The sequence below is a fragment of the Vigna unguiculata genome, chromosome 1 (assembly GCF_004118075.2).
Source record: "Vigna unguiculata cultivar IT97K-499-35 chromosome 1, ASM411807v1, whole genome shotgun sequence".
NCBI lineage: Eukaryota > Viridiplantae > Streptophyta > Magnoliopsida > Fabales > Fabaceae > Vigna > Vigna unguiculata.
In genome coordinates this window covers 34,087,365-34,112,361 of record NC_040279.1, presented here as the reverse complement: position 1 = coordinate 34,112,361, position 24,997 = coordinate 34,087,365, and the positions used below count along the sequence as shown (strand labels likewise).

The 24,997-nt window shown below is 31.0% G+C and overlaps 3 protein-coding genes and 1 long non-coding RNA gene across 5 annotated transcripts; 2 read left to right on the top strand and 2 right to left on the bottom strand.

Moving 5' to 3' along the window:
* Positions 1 to 1,555: 1,555 nt before the first annotated feature.
* Positions 1,556 to 4,221, top strand: LOC114193623. Its single transcript, XR_003606313.1, has 2 exons — positions 1,556 to 1,700; positions 1,817 to 4,221. It is a non-coding gene; the product is annotated as an uncharacterized LOC114193623 (long non-coding RNA).
* A 3,431-nt stretch (positions 4,222 to 7,652) lies between these two features.
* Positions 7,653 to 9,621, bottom strand: LOC114176231 (putative serine/threonine-protein kinase). Of its 2 annotated transcripts, none has more exons than XM_028061197.1 (6): positions 9,381 to 9,621; positions 9,142 to 9,266; positions 8,808 to 9,024; positions 8,491 to 8,728; positions 8,258 to 8,393; positions 7,653 to 8,168 (listed from the first exon to the last, which is right to left on the bottom strand). In XM_028061197.1, exons 1-6 carry the CDS (start codon positions 9,448 to 9,450, stop codon positions 7,839 to 7,841), a joined length of 1,116 nt encoding a protein of 371 aa, XP_027916998.1. In that variant the 5' UTR covers positions 9,451 to 9,621; the 3' UTR covers positions 7,653 to 7,838. The 2 variants fall into 2 exon arrangements, with proteins under 2 accessions (XP_027916998.1, XP_027917007.1); XM_028061206.1 differs by having other exon boundaries at positions 9,142 to 9,257.
* Positions 9,622 to 13,999: 4,378 nt separating this feature from the next.
* LOC114195813 (probable E3 ubiquitin-protein ligase LOG2) lies at positions 14,000 to 18,988 on the top strand. The gene is made up of 3 exons (XM_028086255.1): positions 14,000 to 14,694; positions 17,749 to 18,244; positions 18,395 to 18,988. Exons 1-3 carry the CDS (start codon positions 14,192 to 14,194, stop codon positions 18,503 to 18,505), a joined length of 1,110 nt encoding a protein of 369 aa, XP_027942056.1. The 5' UTR covers positions 14,000 to 14,191; the 3' UTR covers positions 18,506 to 18,988.
* A 2,394-nt stretch (positions 18,989 to 21,382) lies between these two features.
* LOC114184906 lies at positions 21,383 to 23,364 on the bottom strand. Its single transcript, XM_028072303.1, has one exon. The coding sequence runs from the start codon at positions 22,974 to 22,976 to the stop codon at positions 21,588 to 21,590; it is 1,389 nt and encodes a 462-aa protein (XP_027928104.1). The 5' UTR covers positions 22,977 to 23,364; the 3' UTR covers positions 21,383 to 21,587.
* Between the last annotated feature and the right edge of the window lie 1,633 nt (positions 23,365 to 24,997).

Sequence of the window (24,997 nt, the reverse complement as noted above, 5' to 3'; positions counted from 1 at the left end):
ATAAAAATAAAAAAATTCAAAATTGTTCATAATGGTTCATAGTAACTTGATTTGATTCACGAAGCAAATGATTTTACATTTCAATTAAAAGTATTCTTGGAGTTTAGTTCTACAATGGCGCACAGTTTGTTGTAATGTAACCTTGATATGCTTTGTATATCTAATGTGAGTTGTACATCAGATTAAAAGAAAATATTATTTCAGTAATCTACAAAATAAAATAAATAATAATTTCTTTTCACGCATCTTTGTCAATAAAACAAAAGTCAAGACATTTCAGACAAGAGAAAAACCAATGAACCAACGTTACACAAAGTTCAAGTTAAATATTACTAGTTTTGGGAAACTAGATTAACCTTATAATATAACTTCTATTGAATGATATATTTATTAAGGTTTAATTATTCTTTTGGTCTTGTTTTTGTCAAATTGATCTTTTAATGTTTTTAAATTTTAATTTGATCTCAATTTTTAAAAAATTGATGCAATATGATTTTTTTCGTTAAATTTTTTGAAACAGGCTAAGAATTTTTAATTAAAATTAAAGTTATTAATAATGATAATATGTTTTATTGATGTAATTAACATAATTATACTGTCAATTTTGATAAAAAATTATTAACTCATTTCAAAAAATTTAACAAAAAAAGGACCAAATTATATTAATTTTGTAAAAGTCGGGACCAAATTAAAATTTAAAAAAACTGAAAGATCAATTTATTAATTTGGAATAAAAATAGAAAAAAAAATAATTAAACATATTATTAATGTCATTGGAAGTCATGGATTTTTTTTTTCACATTATAAACAAAATTTTGTTTTCAAAATTATGTTTATATATTTTTCAAAATATATTAAATATGAATTATTCATTATGTTGCTAAACCATAACAAAAATTTAACATAAAGAATCATTGTTATATAAAAAGTATAATTTAACAATTCAATTGATAAAATAGGCTTTTTATTATTAATGTTTTACTTTTAAAAATTATATCGATCCTTCTGGAACGTGATCTCTCCCTCACACCGATGTTCAATAATTTATGGCAGTTTATATGTATTGGCCGATTGTCTGTGTCCTCACTTAATTGTAACACATAGCTCCTAATGATTTGAAGTACCAATTGCTGTGTTGCTCTCATGAAAATAAAAGAGGACCACTCATACCTCATTGCAAAATCATTAATATGGTTTCCTTGTAAAAAACAAAACTGTCCCCACATTTAATCGAATTGTCAATTTAAGATAGTTTTGGGTTAAGCATGTCATGTTAAAAAAAAAAAACAACTCAAGGATACAACATAGAAAAGTTGAAATTAGAAGACAACAATGTAAACTTTGTTTTTATTTTTAAGGCTACATGTTTGAATTGACATATAAGTATGAAATCACGTTGTAACGTTAGATAATGTAATTTTAGATAAATATTATATTATAAATTTGACATGCATGCTTTGTGATGCAATGTTGACTAGTGTCTATTAGTGTGTTGTCTTATATAATTATTTAAAACTGTGTTGAATTGATCCGAATAATGTAATAGTAATTAAAATATAAGGGCAAGCAACTTAAAAAGTTGGAAGTAAAGCAGAAGGCATGTGCACAAGTGCTGGTAGCAAAGCATAAACAAAAAAGAAGAGAAGAGCATAGAAGGTTATTCCAAACACATATATGTTGCCAAAGGAGTGATATAGCAGGTTCCTACTTCATACAACAATGTTTTGTAAATATTTGTCTTGTCGAGTATTCTCTACAAGATTCTGAGTATGGAAAATCTGCAGCTTTATTTGCAACTTGAACGTGTTTGTTTCAGGATTGGTTCTGGTCCTACGTGAGATTCCTGTCTAACTAGAAGGGAACCCTCTACTTTAGCCACTCTGCTTTTGCATAATTGCATGTGTCTTTGCCCGTGACTGTTGTAAGCATTACCCAGGACGTTGCTTTTTTTCCATCATGCATGCAATTCATTCAGCAGTTTAACATGTTAATGCCTTTCAATTTGTCTTTTCTTTTTTTTTTTTTTTTTCTCTGGGTCGAATAAAGTTTCGTGCTTTCCCTTTTAATAATTTCATTTTGGAGTTTATCAGTTCTTGCATGGAGTATCAACAGACAAAATTTGAAAGCACCCGTGTATACTACGCAAGACAATAGGTTACATACTTTGGTACAGACGACAAACAATTCTGATTCAAAAATTTTCGTTACAACCAAAGTTCATAAGAAATAGACAGATTACTGAACACTTTATCACAGTTGTTTGTTGCTCTAACATTTAATTATCATATGGTTTACACAGTGGACCACAACGAAGATGGTAGTGGTAAAAAATGATTTTACAACAGTTTATTCTGCAGAAGTTGATTCAATGGAAAAAAAAGGACATAAGAAAATTAAATAAATATGTTCCATATGAGTAGCTCCCTTTCAATATTTCAATTCTAGGTTGTATTCTTACATCATGTATACCATACCAAAAGAGAAAGGAAAAAGAAACACTTTGTGTAAAGGGAAAAGGACAAGAGAGGGAAATATCTTGTTCTTTAAAGAAACTGAATGGTGAGGGAATAGGAATCTTAAGGGGATCCAAGCACTTGGAGACAAGTTAGTTTCTCAAGATAAAAATGACTTGCCCTTTATGCAATGGAAAAAGAAGTTGAATCCTGAGCCATGCCTAGAGCCATCTCAGCCAACAGTAAACATGACAAGACCCTCATAGTCCCTCTTCAATCACTTTTTTATATATATATATATGTGTGTGTGAGTGTATTATATATGTAACACTATTCTCTTCAATGAGTTTGTAACTCTTAGGGAGTTTGAAAAAGTAAAGTGGGGAACAGAAAAAGAGAGAGACAAGGTAGGTTCAGGTAGAATTATTTACAAAGCAAACTTTGCTTCATGCCAAATTTCTAGCTTCTTAGTTGTTTCCCAAGTTAAAACAGTAGCCAGAAGGGTTTTAGGGGTGTTTTTGTCATTTGGAAGACATAGAAGGCCTTGTCTTTGTGTATATATATATAACATGCTGTTCAATTGCTTCTACCTCATATACATACCTTCTTCCATGTTACTGAGAAAAACATGGCTAAGTTTGCATTTGGTTTTATATGTTACTGTTAACATGCTTGGCGTGCCTGGCTCCCTGTATGCCATTTGCAGAGCCCATCAGAACAGTGATGGCTTTAACTAATGGCGTGCGAGGAGTCATGCATGTTGTTAGTTATTAGTTAAAACAAAAACTGATGTAGTTTGGTTTCATACTTTCTGTGAAACTCAGTTCATGATGTCTCTTTTGTTTTCCTAATGTTTCTTTCTACCTCTTCTGTCGGAATGAATGATGTTAGAAGAGGTTTGAAAATAAGGTCTCATATTAATTTCCTCTCATGTCTGATAAATGATATATCTACTGATCATGCTTGATTGTGTTAGGTTTAATCCATGGCCTACCTGGTTCAAAGTATCATCTAGAGAGGTAAGTGAAGGAAATAAAATAATTAAAGAATCATTGTTTCTTTTGATATTTGCTTTCTCTTCTTATCGGTATTACATTGAGATCTTTTGTCCTTCAAAGATCATTGTCATCTTGAATTTGATGCATGCACCAATCCTTTTCATTGTTGTGTTGTCATTTTTTTTGTCTGTGATTGACTAGTTAACATCTTGGCTTCATTTGCATTTGTTTCTATTCAGTACATTTCAACCCAAATCATGCACCAGGTTTTGAGATATTCTCTATTTCACTAGTTTGAATTCGTTGACAGAAAGAAAACAGTGACATCATTAACTGTAAATTTTGATGATATAACATAGAACAAATATATTATGTCTTGTAGTTAGTAGATTTTTTCCTTAATTGTTTTCTGTCTCTTTCATGTTTCTATTACCCTTTTAGTGACACAGGTATACTCTCTTGAAAATTGGGGTTACGTCATTGTTCGTGGAGCCTATGTTAGCGATGCTTGTCAGATTGATTAGTATTGTTGCAAAAGCTTGGTGCAGAACACTTTCTTCATTCAACTCAAGCATTTGTGAAGATGGTTTTATTTAAGTACCACTACCTATGTGTTTTCATTTTTTCACTTTGATGCAAATGAAGACTTGTATAGTCACAGATTCTTGTTTTTCTGGTTTCTTTTCATCCAATTTGTACCTACTGATCAGAAAACTTTCACAAGATTTTGTTACACAATATTTAATATCAATTATTGCTTTCAGTAATGAGTTCTAGAGTGAGAAGTACATCCTATAATTCAGTAATGACTCAACTTTTGAACTATTGTTGAATGTTTACTGAACCATTCACTAGTACAAGTATTTATTTCTTTTTCTTTCTGGTTGTCATGATTTATATAACTTTACCAATTTTATTTTATTTTACTTGGCCAGTCAACACGATAAGTTGATATTTTCTTTTTTTATAATTGTTCTGCAACTATATAAATTATTATTATACCATAATATTTTATTTATATTTATTATTATTATTATTTAAATATAATTTTTTTTAAAAGGAGTTGTAAATCTAGATATTTGTGAGAAGAGAAAGAGCTGTGAAAACAAGTATTTTTCTTTCCTAGGTCTGTACATAAGTACACACCTTTGTGGTTATTTTTTTCAGAAAAAAAAAATCATGAATCTTCAACAACACATCTAATAATACGCAAGTGCAAGAAGAAAAAAAATGAGAAGAACAAAATGTAATATGCCCCCAAATAATAATTTATAGGTTTAATCCTTCATGTAGAAATAATTTTAAATCAACCTATGCTAGAAACCTTCAACTTTTGGTGATTTTGAAGAATTATTTGAGCACTTTGCTATTTTAAAAAGTATTAAAATGTTTATGAATTAATATAAAAAGTTTAGATTTAAATAATTTTGAAATTCTAATATATATATTTTTTTAGACAATTTATTATATTATGAAAAGCAACATTGATTGTTCTGGTGGTGAAAAAAAATACATTGGAAGAGAATTATTTTAAAGAGTCCATATTTTTTTCAAGAATTTTAAATCAGCATTTTATAATTTATTAAACAATTTAGTAGGCAACAAATTGAAAGAAAAAATTATTTAATATTAAAAAGACTAATCATATATTAAGAATTTAAAAGTTAATTAAGTCAAAATTTATAAATAAATTATAAAATAGAATTGCTTGGTTAAAATTAATTAGTCTTCTTTTTAACATTACATATCAAAGTATGATAAACTTACTTATTTGCTGATAAAACAAATTATCTCTTTCCAGGAACTATTAAATATATTATCGATGATAAGGATGACCATTGATATATTACTTGCATTTATAATAAATAGACATATCCAAATTCCAAAATAATTTTTTTATAAGAAGTGCGACAACATGACATAAAAATTATGACCAGGTATATTTTATTTTTAATTTCAATATCTTTAGTTTTATTTGTCTTTATTTTTAACATTTTATCCTTATATCCTTGTATCTTTAACTGAGATGCCACCACACTCTTTAAGAAACCGAGTTTGAAGATTTTTTAACTTTGTCAAGTGTTAAACAAGTGACTTTTACAGATATTTAATGTTGACATACTTAAATAATGTTTTTTTCTTTTGGAACATAATTTTTTATATTTAAAAAGAGTTTGCAGTCTGGACAAATAAGATTATTTTGTTTAACATTGAGGATAAAAAATATCCAAGTTTTAGATTTGAACGATCATCAAGAGTTAAAAAAGTTTGTATTGGTAACAATCTCATTATTAATATTAAAAAATTGTATTGATGACCATCTTGATCAAAAGTTTAGTTATGGTAGTAGAAAGAAAGTGTTAAGTACTTCATTATTATCTAAAATAGTTTTATATCTTTCTCATTCACATTCACTATAATATGAATATTAATGATATTTGTCTCTGTATAATTTTGAAAGTGAACAATTATGTAGAATAAAACATTTAAACCATGGTGATTTTTTTTTTACTCAAAATATTTTTTTAAAATAAAAATTAAATTAAAAGTATCTAAATTTATGAGTGACTTAAAATTTAATTAAATCTATTGATAATAAAAATACATAATATTGAAATAAGGAATTCTGATTTGAGTTGTGATTTTGTAAGTTATATAGATTTTGTAATTTCTTGGTTTGAACATAAATAATTTTATTAAGAGATAACAAAATTTGTACTCAATGTAATTGTCATACTACCAAATCAGAATACTAAAAACATGTTATGAACAATTGCATATCATCATATTATTGTTATTGTCTAATCAGAAAATATAACTTTCATATATAATTATTTATCATAACCAATTTAATTTTTTATATGTAAATGTTTTATTGAGTCTATTACAACCTCAACCAAATTTCTTCGTCTTCGATTTTCTGAAATTCAAAGTCATGTTATTCATTTTGAAGTGACGAATATACTAAAATCCATTGAGAGTGAAAAACATATTTTATTATGAACAAGTACTTTTACGAAAACAAAATATATGTTACTTACTCCAAAATATTTTTGTATAATTGTTATTATTGGCTACATTATTCATTATTATTGAAAATTTTGTGTAATTTGTATTTTTTGTTTCAAATCACGCAGAAAGGTTTTATGAACACTCATATATTTTGTTAATGTATTCCAACCTCCACACATTGTATTTGGATAAATGATTTCAGAAACAAAAATTTGATGGTAATTCATACATATAATGCTTTGTTTTATTTTTGTTAATAAATTTAATTATTAGTGTTATTCAAATACAAATTTGATACATAATGTTATAATGTTTTTTATATTTTTTTAGTGATATACAAAATGTTATTTGGTTCTACTTTTAAAATTACGCAAGTTATAATTTTTTCATGTTACCATAATTATTTACAATATTTTTTTTTCAAAATTAAAAAATAATAATAAGGTGATCAAATACATTTTTTTATCATTTTTTCTCTATACGAATCACTTAATTAAAAAGGAAGTAAAATGGTAAATATGCAATCAATAAAAAAAATAATTAATACTATTTTAAAATGATGCACAAATAGAAGTAAAAATATTTGAAAAATCCCATAATTAAGGAGAGTGTAAAGAGAGAAAAATAAACTCAAAACAGATTGGCATAAGTAACTAATGGACTTGCTAATTTTTCCTTTACATGTTAGTTGCACATCCAATTGATTTCTAAAAGGAATTTTGTGTAAGCCCATAAATATGCATTATGATTTCCCCAAATGAATTGACATGCAACAAAATAAAACCAAACAACACTATTAACTTGAATAGGTCAAGTTAGGTCAAAACGCATATCTAATTGGTACTCTTGTGGAAAATGGTTCACTATTCTCATTTCAATGTAAAGTTTTCAGTGCCTTAAGAAACTTTTCTGAGTGAAATTTAATCATTTCACAATATTTATACAAAGAAATTCTTTTTTTATTATTATTTAAACAATCATAAAAAGGGCACTAATGTATCAATCCTTCTTTTTTTCTCAACCACAAATGACTTCCAACAATCAAGAATCATAAATATTCACTTGAGCACTTGCATCCAATCAAAAAAATTCCATGTGGAAGCAATATTATTTGGATTATTGAATCAACAATTTGACCTCTCATCTCACGCAGTAAATGAAACTATCTCTATCTCTCACTTCTTTCTTGTTACATATTTCTATTGTCTCATTCTGATATGTATAAAACACCTTCCAAAGAGAAAATTCATGTTACATATATATGCAGGAAAAAAAAATTGATGATTGTAACCACTTGAGAAAAACTATGATGAATCTTAAACGCAGTTAACGATTTATGATCCTACAGAGCAACCTAAGCACGCATCTATGAAATCTAACGAGCAAGATTGGTGGTACTCCATCCCGAGGAATCTGCAAAGGATGCTGCTGCACTTGATTCCTCTGACGAATTTATTTGCCTCCTCGTTCCGGCGTTCCTCATGTCATTCACAAATCCTGGTCGTGAAACATTAAACTCTTCCATCTCAATGTTTTTGCTCAACATGTCTACAACCTCTGACATTCGTGGCCTCACCCTGGCCGTTTCTTGCACGCAACAAAGCCCCACCATTAGAAACCGTTTAGCTTCTTCCATGGGATAGTTCATCTTCAGCATTGGATCCACCATTCTCAGAAGATCATTACCCTCGTACGCAGCCCAAGACTGTCATCATCATGTTCAAACAATCACAATCAATCAACATGCATGTCCAAACAATAAAACATTTATGTTCACTTCTCCAATTCTGTTACCTTCTCAACTATGAAACAACGATCATCTACTGCTCTTTGGCCACTCACAATTTCTAGAAGCAGTACTCCAAAACTATAAACATCTGATTTTCGTGTCAGGTGGCCAGAACTGGCGTATTCCGGAGCAAGATAACCTCTACAAAAAGATTAAAGAAACCCATCAGTAATTCAGTAAAAAGAATCCAAATTTGTTTCATTCACTCAAAAGGAGTTTTGGTTGTGGTTTTGCTCACAATGTGCCTGCAACTTGGGTACTGATGTGGGATTTTTCATCTCTCAGTAGCTTGGCCAGGCCAAAATCTGAGACTTTTGGTGTGAAATTTTCATCAAGAAGAACATTGCTGGATTTGATATCTCTGTGCACAATATGGGGTTGAAGTTCCTCATGAAGAAAAGCAAGCACTCTAGCCACACCTACTGATACATCTCTCCGAGCCTCCCAGCTGAATGTCATTCTTTTTTCCTCAGAACCTTTCAACAGTAACAGAAAATCAAAAGACAGTATGAGTATAATTCTACACTAAGAACATAATAATAATCTGAAGATCACCTAAGAAAGTGTGACGAAGGCTATTGTTTTGCATATAATCGTAGACTATGTATCTGTGGGCTCCTTCAACACAACACCCTCGAAGAATAACTAGATTTTGGTGCTTCACATTTGCAAGTGTATTCAATTCTGCTACAAAACCCCTCTCTCCTTTTACGGAATCTAGCTCAATCGAGAGCACTTTAACAGCCACCAAACTTCCATCCCGAAGCTGCCCCTTTACAATTTACACAACAACTTCAAATTCAATTCTCGATTCATCATCAATCGTAGATTTCTTCAATACCCACATGAAAAAAAAGAAAGAAAAATGACGATATGATATGTGTGTAACCTTATAGACAGAGCCGAAGCCTCCTTCTCCGATCTTTTCCGAGGGATGAAAACCCCGCGTGGCAGAATTCAATTCTCTGTAAGTGAATGTGCGAAAGTTTCCATCGTTCTCTTCACCTGGCTCTTCTGTTGGGTTATTATTACAGATCCAATGCAGAATTCTATGACTTTAAGATAAAATGTGATGAAAAAGCAAATCATGAGAGGAGAAAGAAAAGACATTGACATGTTTACACGTACCGTGCTTAGTTTCTTGTTCTTTGACCGATGCTGAGAAACAAGTACAAAAAGAACAACAGGGAATCTTCATGCCTTGAGACACGTGTAAAACAATTCCTAGGATGATTGATATGGGTGTGTGTTTCGTTAAGGTTTGTTTGGAAATGGCAATGGTGTGAAAAAATCGAAGGAGAGCATGCGGAGGTTGGAACGAAGAGGAGGCGGCACACAAAGGTTTGTGATTTAAGCTAAGTCTTTGACCCATTGACTTAAATTTTATATTTTTTTTCTCTATTTCTGACAGATTCTTTTGTTTACCATGTTGCAATCTCATTTCATTTCACTCCTGTCTCTTAGATTTTACTTCTGGATTTTCTAGATTTTCTGGATTATGGATGAAAATGATACTGGTTCCAAGTTTGTCATTTTTTTTTTAAATGTGGTGGAGTTTGACTATGTTTTATTTTTTTAATTGAAAGTTGAAATTGATCACTTTTTAAATCAAGATAGTTTAAGAGTTCAACTTGATTTAAAAGTTTGTTTAAGAACCTGTTTCACGCTGGCAAAAAGTTATGCAAGTAAAAAATAATTGTTTTGAATAAAAATTCCTGAAATTTTTCAATACTTTTTCATTATATATTACTCGTTATCCTTTGCCCTATTTCGCAATCCTTATTTTTTTTTAATGGTGAAGTAAGAAAAAAGTAGTAAGGAAACAATTTGAAAATAGTAATAATACAGAAAGAAAATCTAATCAGTTATATATAAAAATTTGAATCGATTATAAGTTTTAAATCAACTGAATTAAATTATTCTGAGAACATAATCTATTATATAACTATGTGCATTTTTTTTACGTCTATATGGAAAGTTTTCAGTACGCTTTTTTAAAAAATAAACTTTTTAAGCTTGACGTGTTTCTCTTCCTCTTTTCTCGCACGTTCTTATTGCCGTTCCACAAATTGGAGCTAAATCCTAATAATTTAAAAAAATAGAATATTATCCACAACGAACCTTCGTATAGAACATTTTCATTACACCTTGAAATTAAGAAATTTCTAATTTGTTTTGATAAGTAAAATTTGAAAATGTATATTTTTGCTATCAGGAGGACAAATAAATGTCGGATTGATATGAAAAGTCTTATTAATTTTAGAGTTATCATTTTAAACTTTATTAGTTAATCTAAGTCTAATTTATCCGTCCAAAATACGTATCTGAAAAAAAAAATCCAGTCCCCAATAAAAATAATAACAAATAATAGTAACAGTCTTTAACAAATAAAGACATAATTCAAAGATTATTGTGAGATAAGGACTCTGTTGAAATGTATGTTATAACAGAAGAAGTATGTTAGGTCAAAGAAAGTTGTACATTCGAAAAATGTCATCTTCAACGTATTTTCTTTTGGGTGACAGAGTCTTCTTATAATACTTTTCCTTGTGTTTCAAACTGGAACTAATAATGCATTCTTTGACCAATTTCAAAGATTCTGAGAAGCATGACAAGGTTTTCTCAGCTATATAGGATTTTATTTTTAGTGTAACATTTCATCCCTGTCATGTAGTAACATGGTTGTGACATAATACCAGAATTTAAAATTCATAAAATAGGATAAATTATTACTTTTTATGAAGTTTCTATATATTCGTTACAGAATAAATAATCACTTCCAATTTCCAATTCTATATATTCTTACAATATATCGAAGTATCCTTATTTTTCATCTTTTCTATTCATTTTCTTCGGTTTAGATGTGAGGTGGATTTATGTAAAGACACTTTTAACGCTTAAATCAGCAATTTGCGAAATATAATAAATATAACAATAATTAAAGTTTTTACTTGGTAAACTGTGTCTCACTTGGTAAATCCAACTTAATTGTTTAGAGTATCTTAATATGAATATTAATTACGTGATTATTTTAAACAATATCTTTAATTATGGTCGAGATGATGCCCACAATAAAATGATGAATCATCCTAGTCCTATTCTGCAGAGTATAAATTCAAATCTCACAACACAAGAAGTTAAAAGCTCTCCGAGAAATTGTATATTTGGAAAATATTTTTAAAAACAATAATATAAATATACTTTGATTTTGTCTACATTTATTATACATTTGTTTTTTCCTTTTATTTTTTGTAATTATATTTTACATCCTATAAATTTTATCACTTTTATATATTGAGTATTGATTAAACTTTTTCTGTTGTACATTAATATTTTTCTATTTTTAAAACTATAAAAATTTAGATGTAATTTTAAAATTGAAAATTTATGTTAATAATTTACACTACTTAATTAATATAAATATTTATTTTATATATTACAAAAACAAACTTTAATTTTAATTAATTTACCTAACTTTGACTCGTTTTATAATTGATTATAGATGTTGGACCAATACAAAAGTAACTTTACTCCAATAGAACAATTTTTTTTTTCTCAAATTATTCTTAAAATGTTATTTCCAAACACAATTTTTAAACTCGATCATTAAAAAAAAAGAAAAATTGTTCCCAAATCTAAAATAAACGCACTTATAAATTATTTAATTTAAATCTAATATTCATTAAAATTTAATCTCAATTCATAATAGTATATTTATCTATTATCCCATATTTGTTTTACAATTGAATACATTTGAGATAAGATATCAAGAAACTTTTTGATTCATATATATCATGTATATTCAACGAGATACATCTTCATGTTGAACAAAGTTTAAAACTTGACTAATTTTAAGCATTTATTTTAATTAATCGGATAATCGAGTAGTACAACTATAACGTGAATAAGAAATTTTGATTCCTAAAATAAATTTTGACCAAAATACCGTACATATTTTAGAGTCAACACCAACATCGGAACATTTCCTCATTAAAAAGAAAAAGAAAAAAAAACAACGGCAGTAATTTGTTAAGGACTGTATAAAAAATTTACAATGTTATATAACGAAGAAATCATCATCATAACGAAAGATTAATGAAAATCATGCATAAGAAATATTGCCTTCATTTCTTGATTGCAATATTTATCATCTTCTAACTAAATGTGCCAAGATTAACATTCAAGTTATCTAAAACTAGTGCAAAGTACTAAAGTTACGTGTGAAGGAAATAAGAATTTGGAAAGTGTGTTAGAGTACAAAATGAGATTCTCATGAAAAAGAAGAAAAAAATGAAAAGTGTGAATGAGAATGTAGTTTAGGTATAAACTTGGAAATACATTATAAACCACATAAGGATCACAGGTGATGTTCCTTAACGTGGTGTTGTTAATTATGTGACAACAATGGAGCACTAGTTTGCCTGTGATGTCTTATCAGCTGTAATGCAATGAACGGAACAAGATATTAGAAGGGAAATACAGATTAAGAAAACTTCACTAATTGTTTTAGTACATATATATCATCTTAAAACATCAATAGCAACTACGTAGAACATGATTTAGTATTGTTTTATGAGAATTTGGATTTAATGATCAAATAAGGTTCTCTGGGAAATCAAATATACTCGATGCAGTGGACCGACAAACTTCATGTTCTAGGTATCTACTGTTAGAACAAATTTCACCGACAATTCTTAGATTAAAGTTAAAAAATTTTAATTCATTTGGATTGTCAAGTTACTTCGGTTATAATTAAAAGATAATGCAATTATTTAATTCACTCGATTCTTGTTTTGTGTTTTTTTTTCTACTTTTTGCAAGTTAATGTAGTTCAGATTTTTTATTAATTGTTTAGGTGTTGACTTTAAATAAGCATTAAAAATATATTGTATTGATAATTTAAATATTTTTTTAATATATTTTAAAATATTAAAATTAGTGATAATCAGTGTATTATAAAAACGTAATAGATGAACAACAAAAAAAACTAACAGAAACTTTAATATAAGATTCATAAATGATGTATAATTGAGTATTTTTGTGCTATATATGAAAAAATGTGTTAAAATTCCATATTATTTAGATATAAAGTAAATTTAAGATACATAAGTATATGTAAATTTTACTGTAAGATTAACATAAATTTAAAGGTTACTTATTTATTCAAATAATGTCAGAAACTTTGTTATTGAACTTTTATGATGTTTTGCCCATATATATTTATTAAAGATAAAGTAAGTTTAAAATATATACTTACAACACGACAACTTATGAAGACAATTTATCTTACATACACAAACGTTATAGGTCTGATCAAGAATATAAGTTGGAGAAGAAATGTTAAAATTTCGTTCTTCAAAGCTTCCATAGATTGAATGTGGGTAGGGACGTTTATTCCACTTGTGAAAGATGCTATATATAATCTCGTATAAGAAAAAGGACATGGACAACTACAGTGAGACGAGAAAAAATAAATTAATACATAGTCTTTGTACCGTTGTGGGTGTCTAAATTTTACAACTCCTAATAATGTGCCAACAAAAATTGTCTCTGTCTGAATATATATTTTTAAAAAGAAAATGATGCGAGCCATCTAATATCTCTGTTAATTTCGCTGTATTTACTTTTATTTTCTCTATTTCTATTCTTTTCTTTTCCTTCATTTCTCCAAAATCAATTCTCCACGCATTTATTATTCTTACCCTTTCAACTCTTAACTTTTCGCTTCACCCTTCAATTCATTCCTTTCTTTTTTTATTATTTTTATATCAACTAATTAATTATTTAATTAATAATTAATACAACTTTTTTTCAGTTTTACTACGGGAAGGAAAGAGCGCAAAACTAAACCACCACCACCACCACCTCCGGGGGTGCACGGACAATCCAACCACCCAAACCCAAAATTAGGGCTTTTGTTTCCTTCTTTCCTCACGTTCATGGGCAACGTCTCAAGCGGTGGCGCCAACCACCGTCGCCGACACAGCGGAGCGATAAGGCGGAGTCACCCGCCGCCTCCACCGCCGGTGACGCCGCAGCCTGAGATCGCCGCGAATCCGTTCGTGTACCATGGTGCCGCACCTTATCCGAACCCTACCCTGCATTACCCGCAGTACCATTACCCCGGTTACTACCCTCCGGCGCCTCCCATACCTCATCAGCATCATCATCAACAGCATCAACATCATCATCTACAGCATCAACATCATCATCCACAAAATCAACATCAACATCATCTGCACATGGACCCGGCGTGGATTCCAGGGCGTTACCCTTGTGGGCCCGTGATGCCTAACCCTGCACCTTTTGTTGAGCACCAGAAGGCCGTTACCATAAGGAACGATGTCAATATCAGGAAAGAGAGTCTTAGGCTTGAACCTGATGAGGGAAATTCTTCCCACTTCCTTATCTCGTTTTCCTTCGATGCCACCGTTTCTGGGAGGTATGTTTTGTTGACAATTCGTTAATATTAGTTTTGTGATTGCTTAATGTATTGTTATCATCGCAATTGTGAAATGAAGGGGTTGTTTGATTCGAATTGGGGATCTGAGTTCTTTGTGACAAGCTATCTGCATGCGGTTTATCTTGCACTAAGATGAGATTGTTGGGTGTAGGGTTTTTGGATGCCGTCATCTGCTTGTTGGGGGTGGGATTAGATTACTAATTAGCTTCTAGTTATTAATCAAATAATTGAACTGAGAACGAACAAAGCTAGTAGCAAGTAGCATTCACTTTTGCGTGAGCAATTAAGCAGGGTTCTGCTATACACAAGCAATCAGAAGCTAAAAAGTATATGGAACCAACTTCAACCAGGGTTTTTCTTTTTAATTTTTATTTAATATATCTTGAGTATTTTACAGGCTAATGGGAGTTATGCTCATGCGAGGGATTTTTTTTATAGGAATGATGCTTTCGTGGGGGATTATTCGAATGGTACTTGCTTGCTTGTCTTATCTTTTGTATTGCTTAGGCTCGTTCATTTTAGCTCTCATGGTAACTTGAGTTTTACGGAATGTTATGGCAACCATTTTCTTTTACCTTACCAACATGTCATCCTATGGTTACCCGCTGGGTAGCATAATGGACATTGCTCTGGTTAGTGTTGTAAGGTGTAAAACATGCATATGATGCAGGGTAACTGCAATTTTTCAAAGGTAACTGCATTAAATAAGTTGATGCTTTAGATAGCTAGTTTCTTTTTCCCGTGGGAGTGGATATAGTTTTGTAATGGGTATCTTGTTTTTGGGTAATTGTGTCTTTCAAGGGTTCAGTGTGTGTTTGGATGTGTTGGCAAAATTGTTTTTGAATGAAATTGATTTTACAAAGTAGATTTTGGTTAAAATTGATATTGAAGTGATGTGATTTGTGTTTCAATTGGATGTATTTATTCTATAAGTAAGTTGGTAATAAAACTCGGTATCTATTTTTTTATCCAACGTAAAGGGTTCGTAGTGTGCTTCAACCAATCAATTTTGGACCATGAATCAATTATTTAACATGAAACTATCAATATGAAAATGTGCCTACAATCACGTTAGCTAGTATTTTAATGTGAGTATGAAGAATTTAACATGAAACCAAGTGTGTACTCAATTATCTTTGATGAGATGGAGAATCAATTTGAACATTTTGAAATCTTTTGTTACTACAGATTGGCAGAGTGATAAATTGATAATAGAAGGAATAGCGTTATTGATAAGCTAATGTTCAGACAAAATGAACCTTTGCTCTCAAACTGACTACCATGACTGGCAAAATGGCAACTACTTTTCTTTTAACCATCATGAAAAGGGTAGCATTAATTAACTTGTAGAAAATCCTGTTACAATGGTAGCAAAGAGACTGATCACATAACCTCATTCAAACTACCCAAACCTTTTGCCATGCCACTAGTCCAATCATATAAGCTTAAAGAAAAAGTCTTTATATGTAATGTTCATGATCAAGTGAAGGTATATTATCAATGGTAGTAAGTATAGCATGATTTGTATTGCAAATTGAATAATTTGATTATTATAAATTGAGGGTTGAATTGATTTTGGGTTTGACTTGTAAGCAAATTGCTTGTATTGCTCCAAAATCACACAAATCATGGTTTGGCAGCGAAGTTGGTCATGTCCTCAAAACTAGGTTGGGTCATGCGTGACCGACTCTGTAAAACCCTACACCCTCTCAAAATTAATTAGCAGAAATGAGAAGGGATGCACTTTTATTTCCCCTCTTGTTAGACCTTGGCCTTAGCATCTATCATTCTTCCCTCTACCATTGCCAAACATGAGTGCCCCATGAATGACTTTTGTCTCCTCTCATTCTTCCTTCTCACTTTTATACTTCTCTTCCCATAATTTCTGCAGCACCAACTACTGTGTGCTGAAGTAGTGAATCTGTGTAGCGGGCAACTACTCTCTTTTGCCTTGTGGTTGTTATTTTGCAACAAGTGTTTGCTTTTATGCTTCTACGACACTTTATTAGCTATTTGACTTGAAAATGCTAGTGTATGTGCAGATAGTATTTATGTTTTCATCTCTCACATGTTTATTTTTGTTAAAATTATCCTAGAGTTATGTTATTTTAGTTATTAATCAATTTGTGCTTCTGTCTTATATGTGTGTGTGTGTGCTAAATTTTTATGATTGATCATGAATCTTACTTTTCACGGTAATTTCAATTTGGAATTCAGAAAATGGGTTTTTCAATTTACACTTTAGATCCCGATTCAACTACCATGGTTTCGTTCTGTATCTTTAAGCTGTTATAGCTATCAAACCAGGGTTGGAGTTTATTGTTTGTTCCATTTTAATTTTAGCTTTTGTTCGAGAATGTAATGAAGCCATATCAAAGAGGTGTAGCTGCACAATAGTTTGACTGTTTACAATGCTAAAATAATCTTTAATTATGTCCAACCCTATATTTAAATTGGAGTTCTGTTTTTAAATTTTGGGAGATAGGTAATGGAGACTGAAGTGCTTTTGATTGTCTAGGTTTTTGTGCTGTTCGGGGTGGTTTACAATGATAATATAATCTTTAATTATGCTTTTTTTTATCTTTTCCACCCTTATATTTAAATTGGAGTTCTACTTTGAATTTTGGGAGACAGATAATGGAAGACTGAGGTTCTACTTCCATTTATTGCAATTTTAAAATTATGGTTGTAGGAAACAGTACCTTTTTTTTTTCTGTAAGATATCTGAATGGTTAATTTAATGCATATTTGGCTTATGCTTCGTAGTTCTTACCTATGTTGCATAAGAAACTTTGAACTCGTGAAAATGTTACTGTCAGTTATGTTCAGATTTGGAGTATTGTGGAGCTTAATGGGCACATATTTTGCTACATGTTTGATATTTAGGGCTTGTAAAGGCTAATGCGCATTTGTGACATTGGGCAGGGGGGGAAGGGGACAGTTGTCATCGATGGTTGTGCGTGTGAATATTTTGAACTATATTTATTCATGTACTTGTTCTAAAGGTAGTGTTTCTTTTTATCTGTTTAACAGCGTCACCATTTATTTCTTTGCAAAAGAAGGTGAAGACTCCATCCTCACACCAGTGAAGGAAAACAATCCTGCTCCACTGACAGTGAACTTTGAGCAAGGTCTTGGCCAGAAGTTTAAGCAGCCATCTGGAACTGGTATTGATTTTTCTGTTTTTGAGGAGTCCGAGTTACTGAAAGTGGGTGATATGGATGTGTACCCCCTAGCGGTAAAGGCAGACGCATCCCCTGGTAATCATGATGAGTCAGATAGAACTCCAGCATCTGGTAGCACAAACTCACAGATTACCCAAGCAGTGTTTGAGAAGGAGAAAGGAGAGTTCCGGGTGAAAGTTATTAAGCAGATCTTGTGGGTGAATGGAATGAGGTATGAGCTGCAGGAGATATATGGCATTGGAAATTCAACAGAAGCTGACTTGGATGAGAGTGACCAAGGAAAAGAATGTGTTATCTGCTTGTCGGAGCCTCGAGATACAATTGTTCATCCCTGCCGCCATATGGTATTTTAGCTTCCCTTTCTGAATGAATTTTTCTTTGATTTGTTGATAGAATCAGTATGAATCTATGACTGTTCAAATCTTGGGTTAAAAACTAATTATTTGTAAGTTGAGACCTTGAATACGTTGGGTGAATTGGTTTTGTATTTTCAGTGTATGTGTAGTGGATGTGCGAAGGTTTTGAGGTTCCAGACAAATAGATGCCCAATTTGCAGACAACCAGTGGAGAGGCTTTTGGAGATAAAGGTGGGGTCTGAGGAGTGAAGAAGAAGAAGAAGAAGAAGAAGATACATTGTTAACTCCTCAAGCTTCCTGTACAGCCCAACTGTTATACTTTAACATCACCCCTGTCTTATTTTCATGGTTTCACCTTAATTTCTCTATTTTCCTATAATCACAAAAACAAAGGAAAATGGAATTTATATATACTTGTGATTCAACGTGAACGACAGGCTGGCATTGCTCATAACTTGTACATGACAATGCCTCCAATGAGCTTGTTTCTCTGGGCTTCTAAATATCATTCTATATCATTAAATATATTTTGTCTTTGTGATATGGAGAAGTTTCCAATCCCACTGGGTATGTTTGGCATGTCACGGTTGAAGGAACTAAAAGGGTAGAAAGAGAATATAAAATTAGGTGTAGAAAGTGGTCTTTTCTTTTCTACTTGTGTGGAGCTGCTGCTATCTGTACCTGCAAATTATTTGTATTTCGTTCAATAGTCTTTCGGTGTTTTAAGCTGTACTTCGGTTTCTATTTTTAAATACTATAAATTAGTACTTAAAATAAGATTTTTCTTATAGCTTTATATATATATATATATATATATATATATATATATATATATATTTATTTATTTATTTATAATAGAAATATTTTACAAATTAACGTGTTAATGGGTACGTTATGTTTTTTTTTTAAGATGACATGACAAGTAATGGCTAATCTCTCATGTTTGCTAGTTATGAGTATTCTTATGAAAAATTAACAAAAAAGGTTTTAAGTACTAATTTTTAATTTTAACCTGATAGCTACTCACTTTTATATGTTTTATATAATCTTGTTTTGTTCAACTTTTTGGTAGGGTCGGTTTATTAAAGATTTTGTTGGTTGATTGAGTTTAATCAAGCACCTTTCAGTTATTAGGGATAAAAAAATGTAATTATTTATCATCTGTCCACAAGAAATTCATTGTTAAAAGATAACAAATAAATTACATGACTTAATAATTTATCTATTATTTATAAAAAACGTTAATAAATTATGCCATCAATATTCAATTAATTAAAACTAGTTTAACCATTTTTTTACAATTATATCTATCAATGCGTTTGTCAATAAATTTATTAACAAAAATGAAAACCCCTTGTGACTATCGAGATGAGTTGATGAATAATGTGGATGTTTTTCCGAAGTAATACTATTGTGGGTCATTATTTTATTTTTAAAAAAATGATTAAATTTTAATAAACAGTTATTTAGAGAGTAAGATGATAAAATAACTATTTTAATTTAAAAAATAATTAAATTTAAATAAGTGATAACTTAAAAATAGAAGTGGTAAAAAATTGTATATACTAAAAATAGTCTTCTTATTGATGCTGTTGATTAAAACTGTTATATGAAACCAATATCATAAAAAGTTCCATTTATGTTTTATTTTCTACAAATATTATGTGTACAATAACATATATAATAAACTTCATTTTAACACATAACTAATTACGTGATCTATACATATATGAAGAAAATTTTTTTTAATCTATACTTAAAAAGAAGATTTTACACATTTCATAATTTTAATTTTACCTTTTATAAATTTTACACATTTTATAATTTTAATTTTACCTTTTATGATATTATTAATTGAGCTTAACCGTTGTATTGAATTAAACCGTCACGGGTTTTATTTATTTATTTTATTACTTTTGTAGTTTTTATGTTAATACTTCTTCCTATTATTTCTATTTTTTTTTAATTTAAAAATACAATGACAACATTTGTGTTTTTACTAGTTAAGTAAAAGAATCTGAGAAAAGGAAAAGAGATTTGTTATGTAACAAATAATGTAATATATAAAAAACTGTTATTGTCTAAAACATTATATAAGTTGTATGAACAATAACATCTTTAATTTATGCTTTCTCTTTTACAAACTTGTCTTAGGTACAATTCATAGGTTAGTTTAAATCAGATTTGGAAGAGTAGAATTTGAAGGCTTTATTTTGTTAACAAATGTACATTGTCCACCATCTGCATTGTAGATTTTTTATTTTGTTTGATAAATAGTTGTTTTGCCCTTTATCAATAATTCTAAACATTTATTGTCATATAAAATACTGATACTTTATTTTTCTGGATGTAGGGCTTTTCATTATTGACCTTTCAACAGAAGCGTTGGATCCTAGACAAAATAATTTCAAAATTGAAATGTATAAGGTGGATGAGGTCTAAACCTTTTTACACTCAAGGTGCATTTTCTTTCATGTGGGGATATATCTTTCCAATTGTGTATTGATTTTTATAGGATCAAAAACTGACAAATAGATTATATATAAATAAAAGAAAAAAGAAGAAGGAACAATTAGCTTGAAATGAGAGAAGTGATTAAATGAGGTCTGAACTACATTATTAAATAATTGTTGATATTGGAATATTGTTAACACCCGATTTTCTATGTAACAGTTTTTAATTAAGAACCTCATTTAGTTTCATATGCTTTGCTCATGGAGACACCTTAAATTGGAAAATGTCAATAAATCAGTTTGGTTATTATTAGCCATGGTTGAGTTCAAATGTTAGAATCAGTTGACGAGTTTTTAGAGTGTCTCTCAAAGGTGTTTTCGGTTCAATGTCTGTAATTGGAAAGTAAACTGAAGATCGAGTGAAGTGCTAAAACCAGACCACCACATTGAAAACGATAACATTTTTTATGTTTTCGAAAAGGAAAAGCAATGATTCCAAATACAGTGAATCTGAGGTTGTTGATTTTACATTATTTTAATCGGTATGGCAACATGAGCTTTGATCCCATCTAAAGAAATGATTCCTTCCTTACGGAATTTATTGTGTCAGGAGCCAACCAATTCCAACTTGCCATTATAACCTAAAAACAACCAAAAAGAAAACTCACACAGCAACACGAAATCATCACAGGTTTTATTAGCAAACGAGAACTACAGTGGTTGTTTATTTAGCATTCAGTGCCCAACCATAAAAGCACAAGGATGTTCATAGCATCCTTCACACTTTCACAGACAACAAAAACAACAATTGGACTATAGTCCAAACACATGAAACATAGAGAAAGTTGTAACAACACAAAGATATGCAGTGCTGCAACTTAGTCTCCCCACCATTGATGGACATAGACACCATTGCTTCTGAGACCCTTGTAAATATCCATACAACTTTCCATGGTGGTTACACTTTTATCACCACCTCCCCTCTCGGGACACTTGAGAAACAACTCATCAACAAAGCATATAGCTCCATTCTCAAATATATCCGAGAGGAACTTGAGTTCAACATTCCCTGCATTCATCTTGAGGACTACAAAATCAGCATATTGCACAGTTTCTCTGAACCAGGCAAGGAAATCAAACTCCTCCTCGCCAAGGAAAGAATCAAGGTCATCATCATCATTATCATCAGTTCCAAGTTTAGCTGTGACCTTCCCAATACCAGCCAAGCCAGGGTGATAAACAAAGGTAATACCAGGTCGCTTCACATAGGACAACATGATGGAAGTGTTGTAGTGAACAAAGTAAACATTGAAATCTTTCTGATCAATAGGGTATGATGGCAGGAACCAATCACTGACATTGGCATTATGCAGCTCCCCCACACCAATATCAATATACACCAACCTCTTCCTACTGGAAACATCCACAAACTTAGGCAAATAGGGAATGTTCTTGTGAAACTCAGGAGGTGCTGCTTTCTGCTTCTCACTCACAAGAGGCTCCATTAACTCTATGAGGGGTTGGGTGAAGGTGAGACTGGGACAATCAGCGGGTAAACTATGTTGGTAAAACGAAGTAGTATTGTCATGTCTTTTCTTGAAAACAACGAGGTTAAGCTCATTGACATAATCAACATGCACCACATTGGAAGATCTTAACAAAGAGGAAACAGGGGTGGCTGCCCTTATCAAATCATTGGGATGCGAACCGGAGCTACCTACAATAAGGGCGCCAATCCCACCAGGCTTAAGAACACGCTCAATCTCGAGAACCAACAGAGCAGGGACAGATACCTTGTCGAGGTCCCTGGAAAACACGAAATCGAAGGAAGAATCCTCGTACAGGACCTCCTTCTGCTCGAAACTGCGCGTTTGGACGGCGCTGACGGCGGAGAAGCCTAACTGTTTCATTGCCGCGACGGCCATCGAAGATCCTTCTCCGACGCAGAGGCTCTTCGCTCCGGGGTAGAGAAACCGGTTCCCGGTGAGCTCGGTGACCACGGTGAGGGTCAAGTTGGCGTCTTTCTCGCAATTGGCAGGGACCCAGAAGCGGGTTCGGAGCAAATGGGACGCGGGGCGGAAAGTGACGCCGTGGAAACCGGAAACGCAGTCCAAGTAGGTAGCGATGGGAGCGAAATCGAAGAGCGACTGCGCGCGGTAGAGAGAGACGATGGAGATTGCGCAGGCAAGGAGGATGGAGCGTAGAAGGACGCGCCTGGCGATGGAGGCATTGAGGATGTGGAGGTTGAAGAAGGCCTTGGTGTCCATTGAAATGATTGGATGAAGAGAGATTGATTGATTGATTTCAATTGAGAGAGAAAAAATTTGAAGCCGAAAGATGAGAGAAAGAAGAAGATTAGCGAGTGCAAAACCTGGAGGAGGTATGGTTCCCACCCACGAGGACTCCCATTGATTTTTGGAAGCTTAACCAGACCCTCCTCGGAACCCTTTTCCCCTTCTGCGTCGGGCTGAACCGGCCCCCACCCATTTTTTCTATTCACGGCTACCTCATTACTTGTTCATCTTGTGCCTTTCTGCAGTGTGTAATGGTAGATCTGAAACCAGAAGAAGAAGAAGAAGAAGATGATGATGAAGTGAGTGTGGAGTGTGTGGAGTGCAGATTTAGATCGAAAGATATAACACAAGATGATGCCGCTAACGCTGAACGAGTGAAGGTGCTATCTGTGATGTGATTGTGACCACACGTCATCTTTCTCCCATTACGTGTCAACCCATCCAAGTTTCACTTCTCTTTCCATCGCACATTTTTTTTTTAACTGCTTCCTCCATTATTATAATACCTTCTAAAACCAATGGCTACTGTTTTATAGTTACCCTCGTAACAAGCCAAAACTATGAATCCTGATATTCTTTTCCCAACATCATGCTTTTCTGTTAACACCACTTCAAGAATCCTCTCATTATTATTTCCGTTAAATTTATTTTTATCTATCACGAGCCTTTTTTTCGTAGGAATTAAAAAAATTATAGTTTTTTTTATTTTTCATAAAATAGTTTTAAAGTTTCTCATTTAATTCTTTTATACTAGATACGTAGATTAATATACTGCGAAAATATTTTTTTTATCAACTTGGGAAATAAAAGATAAATAGAAATATAAAATAAAAATCCAAAACACTTTATGAGTAAAAGGGACCAGAGAGGTTTTTTTAATAAATGACATAAGAAAAATGTTTGCAACATATTTCCTAATGTATCCTTTTAACGCCTTCCCTGCTATTGATTGAAAATGACTGAAAAACACATTTTTGAGTCCTGCTTCTTATTTAATAGTTACCTCTTGATTTTATAAATTTCAATTAATTTAACTTATTGGTATATTAAACATATGTTCTTAACGACATTCTTTACTAGGGAAAGATTTATTGAAGTTCTTGATACTTGACGAATAATTAGTTATGGCATTAACTAAGGGTGTAAGTGAGTTTGATTAAGTCTGGTGTAATTTTGGACCTAACTCAATAAAACAAATTTGAATTTAACAATAATTTATTAAAACAATTTAAGAAAATTAAAGAAAAACATTCTTATTCGTCAAAATCAAGACATTTAAATATATTCAAATTACCTAAACCATAATCTTACTCAATTAAATAGTAATATAAATGACAATGTACTCAATACAAAAATGTGTAAAATGCTCACAAATATATCACTTTAATTTAAGCACAATAAAAAAATTATTGACATTATTGATTTTTGTACGTAGAACAATTGCTAATGGAATAAAAACTTCACAAGACAATACGTACAAAGTAAACGTTTTGAAACAATTATTATGGCTGTTTGGAAGAGTTAATGCATAGTTTTTTAAACTATTTCTTAGGATAAAGGTTTAGCAGAATTTTGAAAAATATTTTTAAAATAAGATGCTTCTAGATATATTTTCATCTGTCAAATATCAATGTTATAATTTAAAAGAAAAAGACATTACACCTAACAGTTTATTAGTGGGAACGGAACTCTCTTTCTCCACTATAAGTTGTTTTATAATCTAGGTTTGGAAATTATCATAGAGAAATAGTACGAAAGTTTTTTTTTTAGCAATTTATTTTAAAAAATATTTAAATTGAATTTAAATATATTCAATAAAAAAATAATAGATAAATATATAGACGAATAAGAAGATGAAATATACATATAAAAAGAAAATAAAATAAACATGATGGTGTTAAATAAATGTTTTTCCTTGGTTATACGAATAGTGTGATATATACACAATTTTCAATTTCAATAAGTGGAATAAATGAAACATTCATTAACTTCTC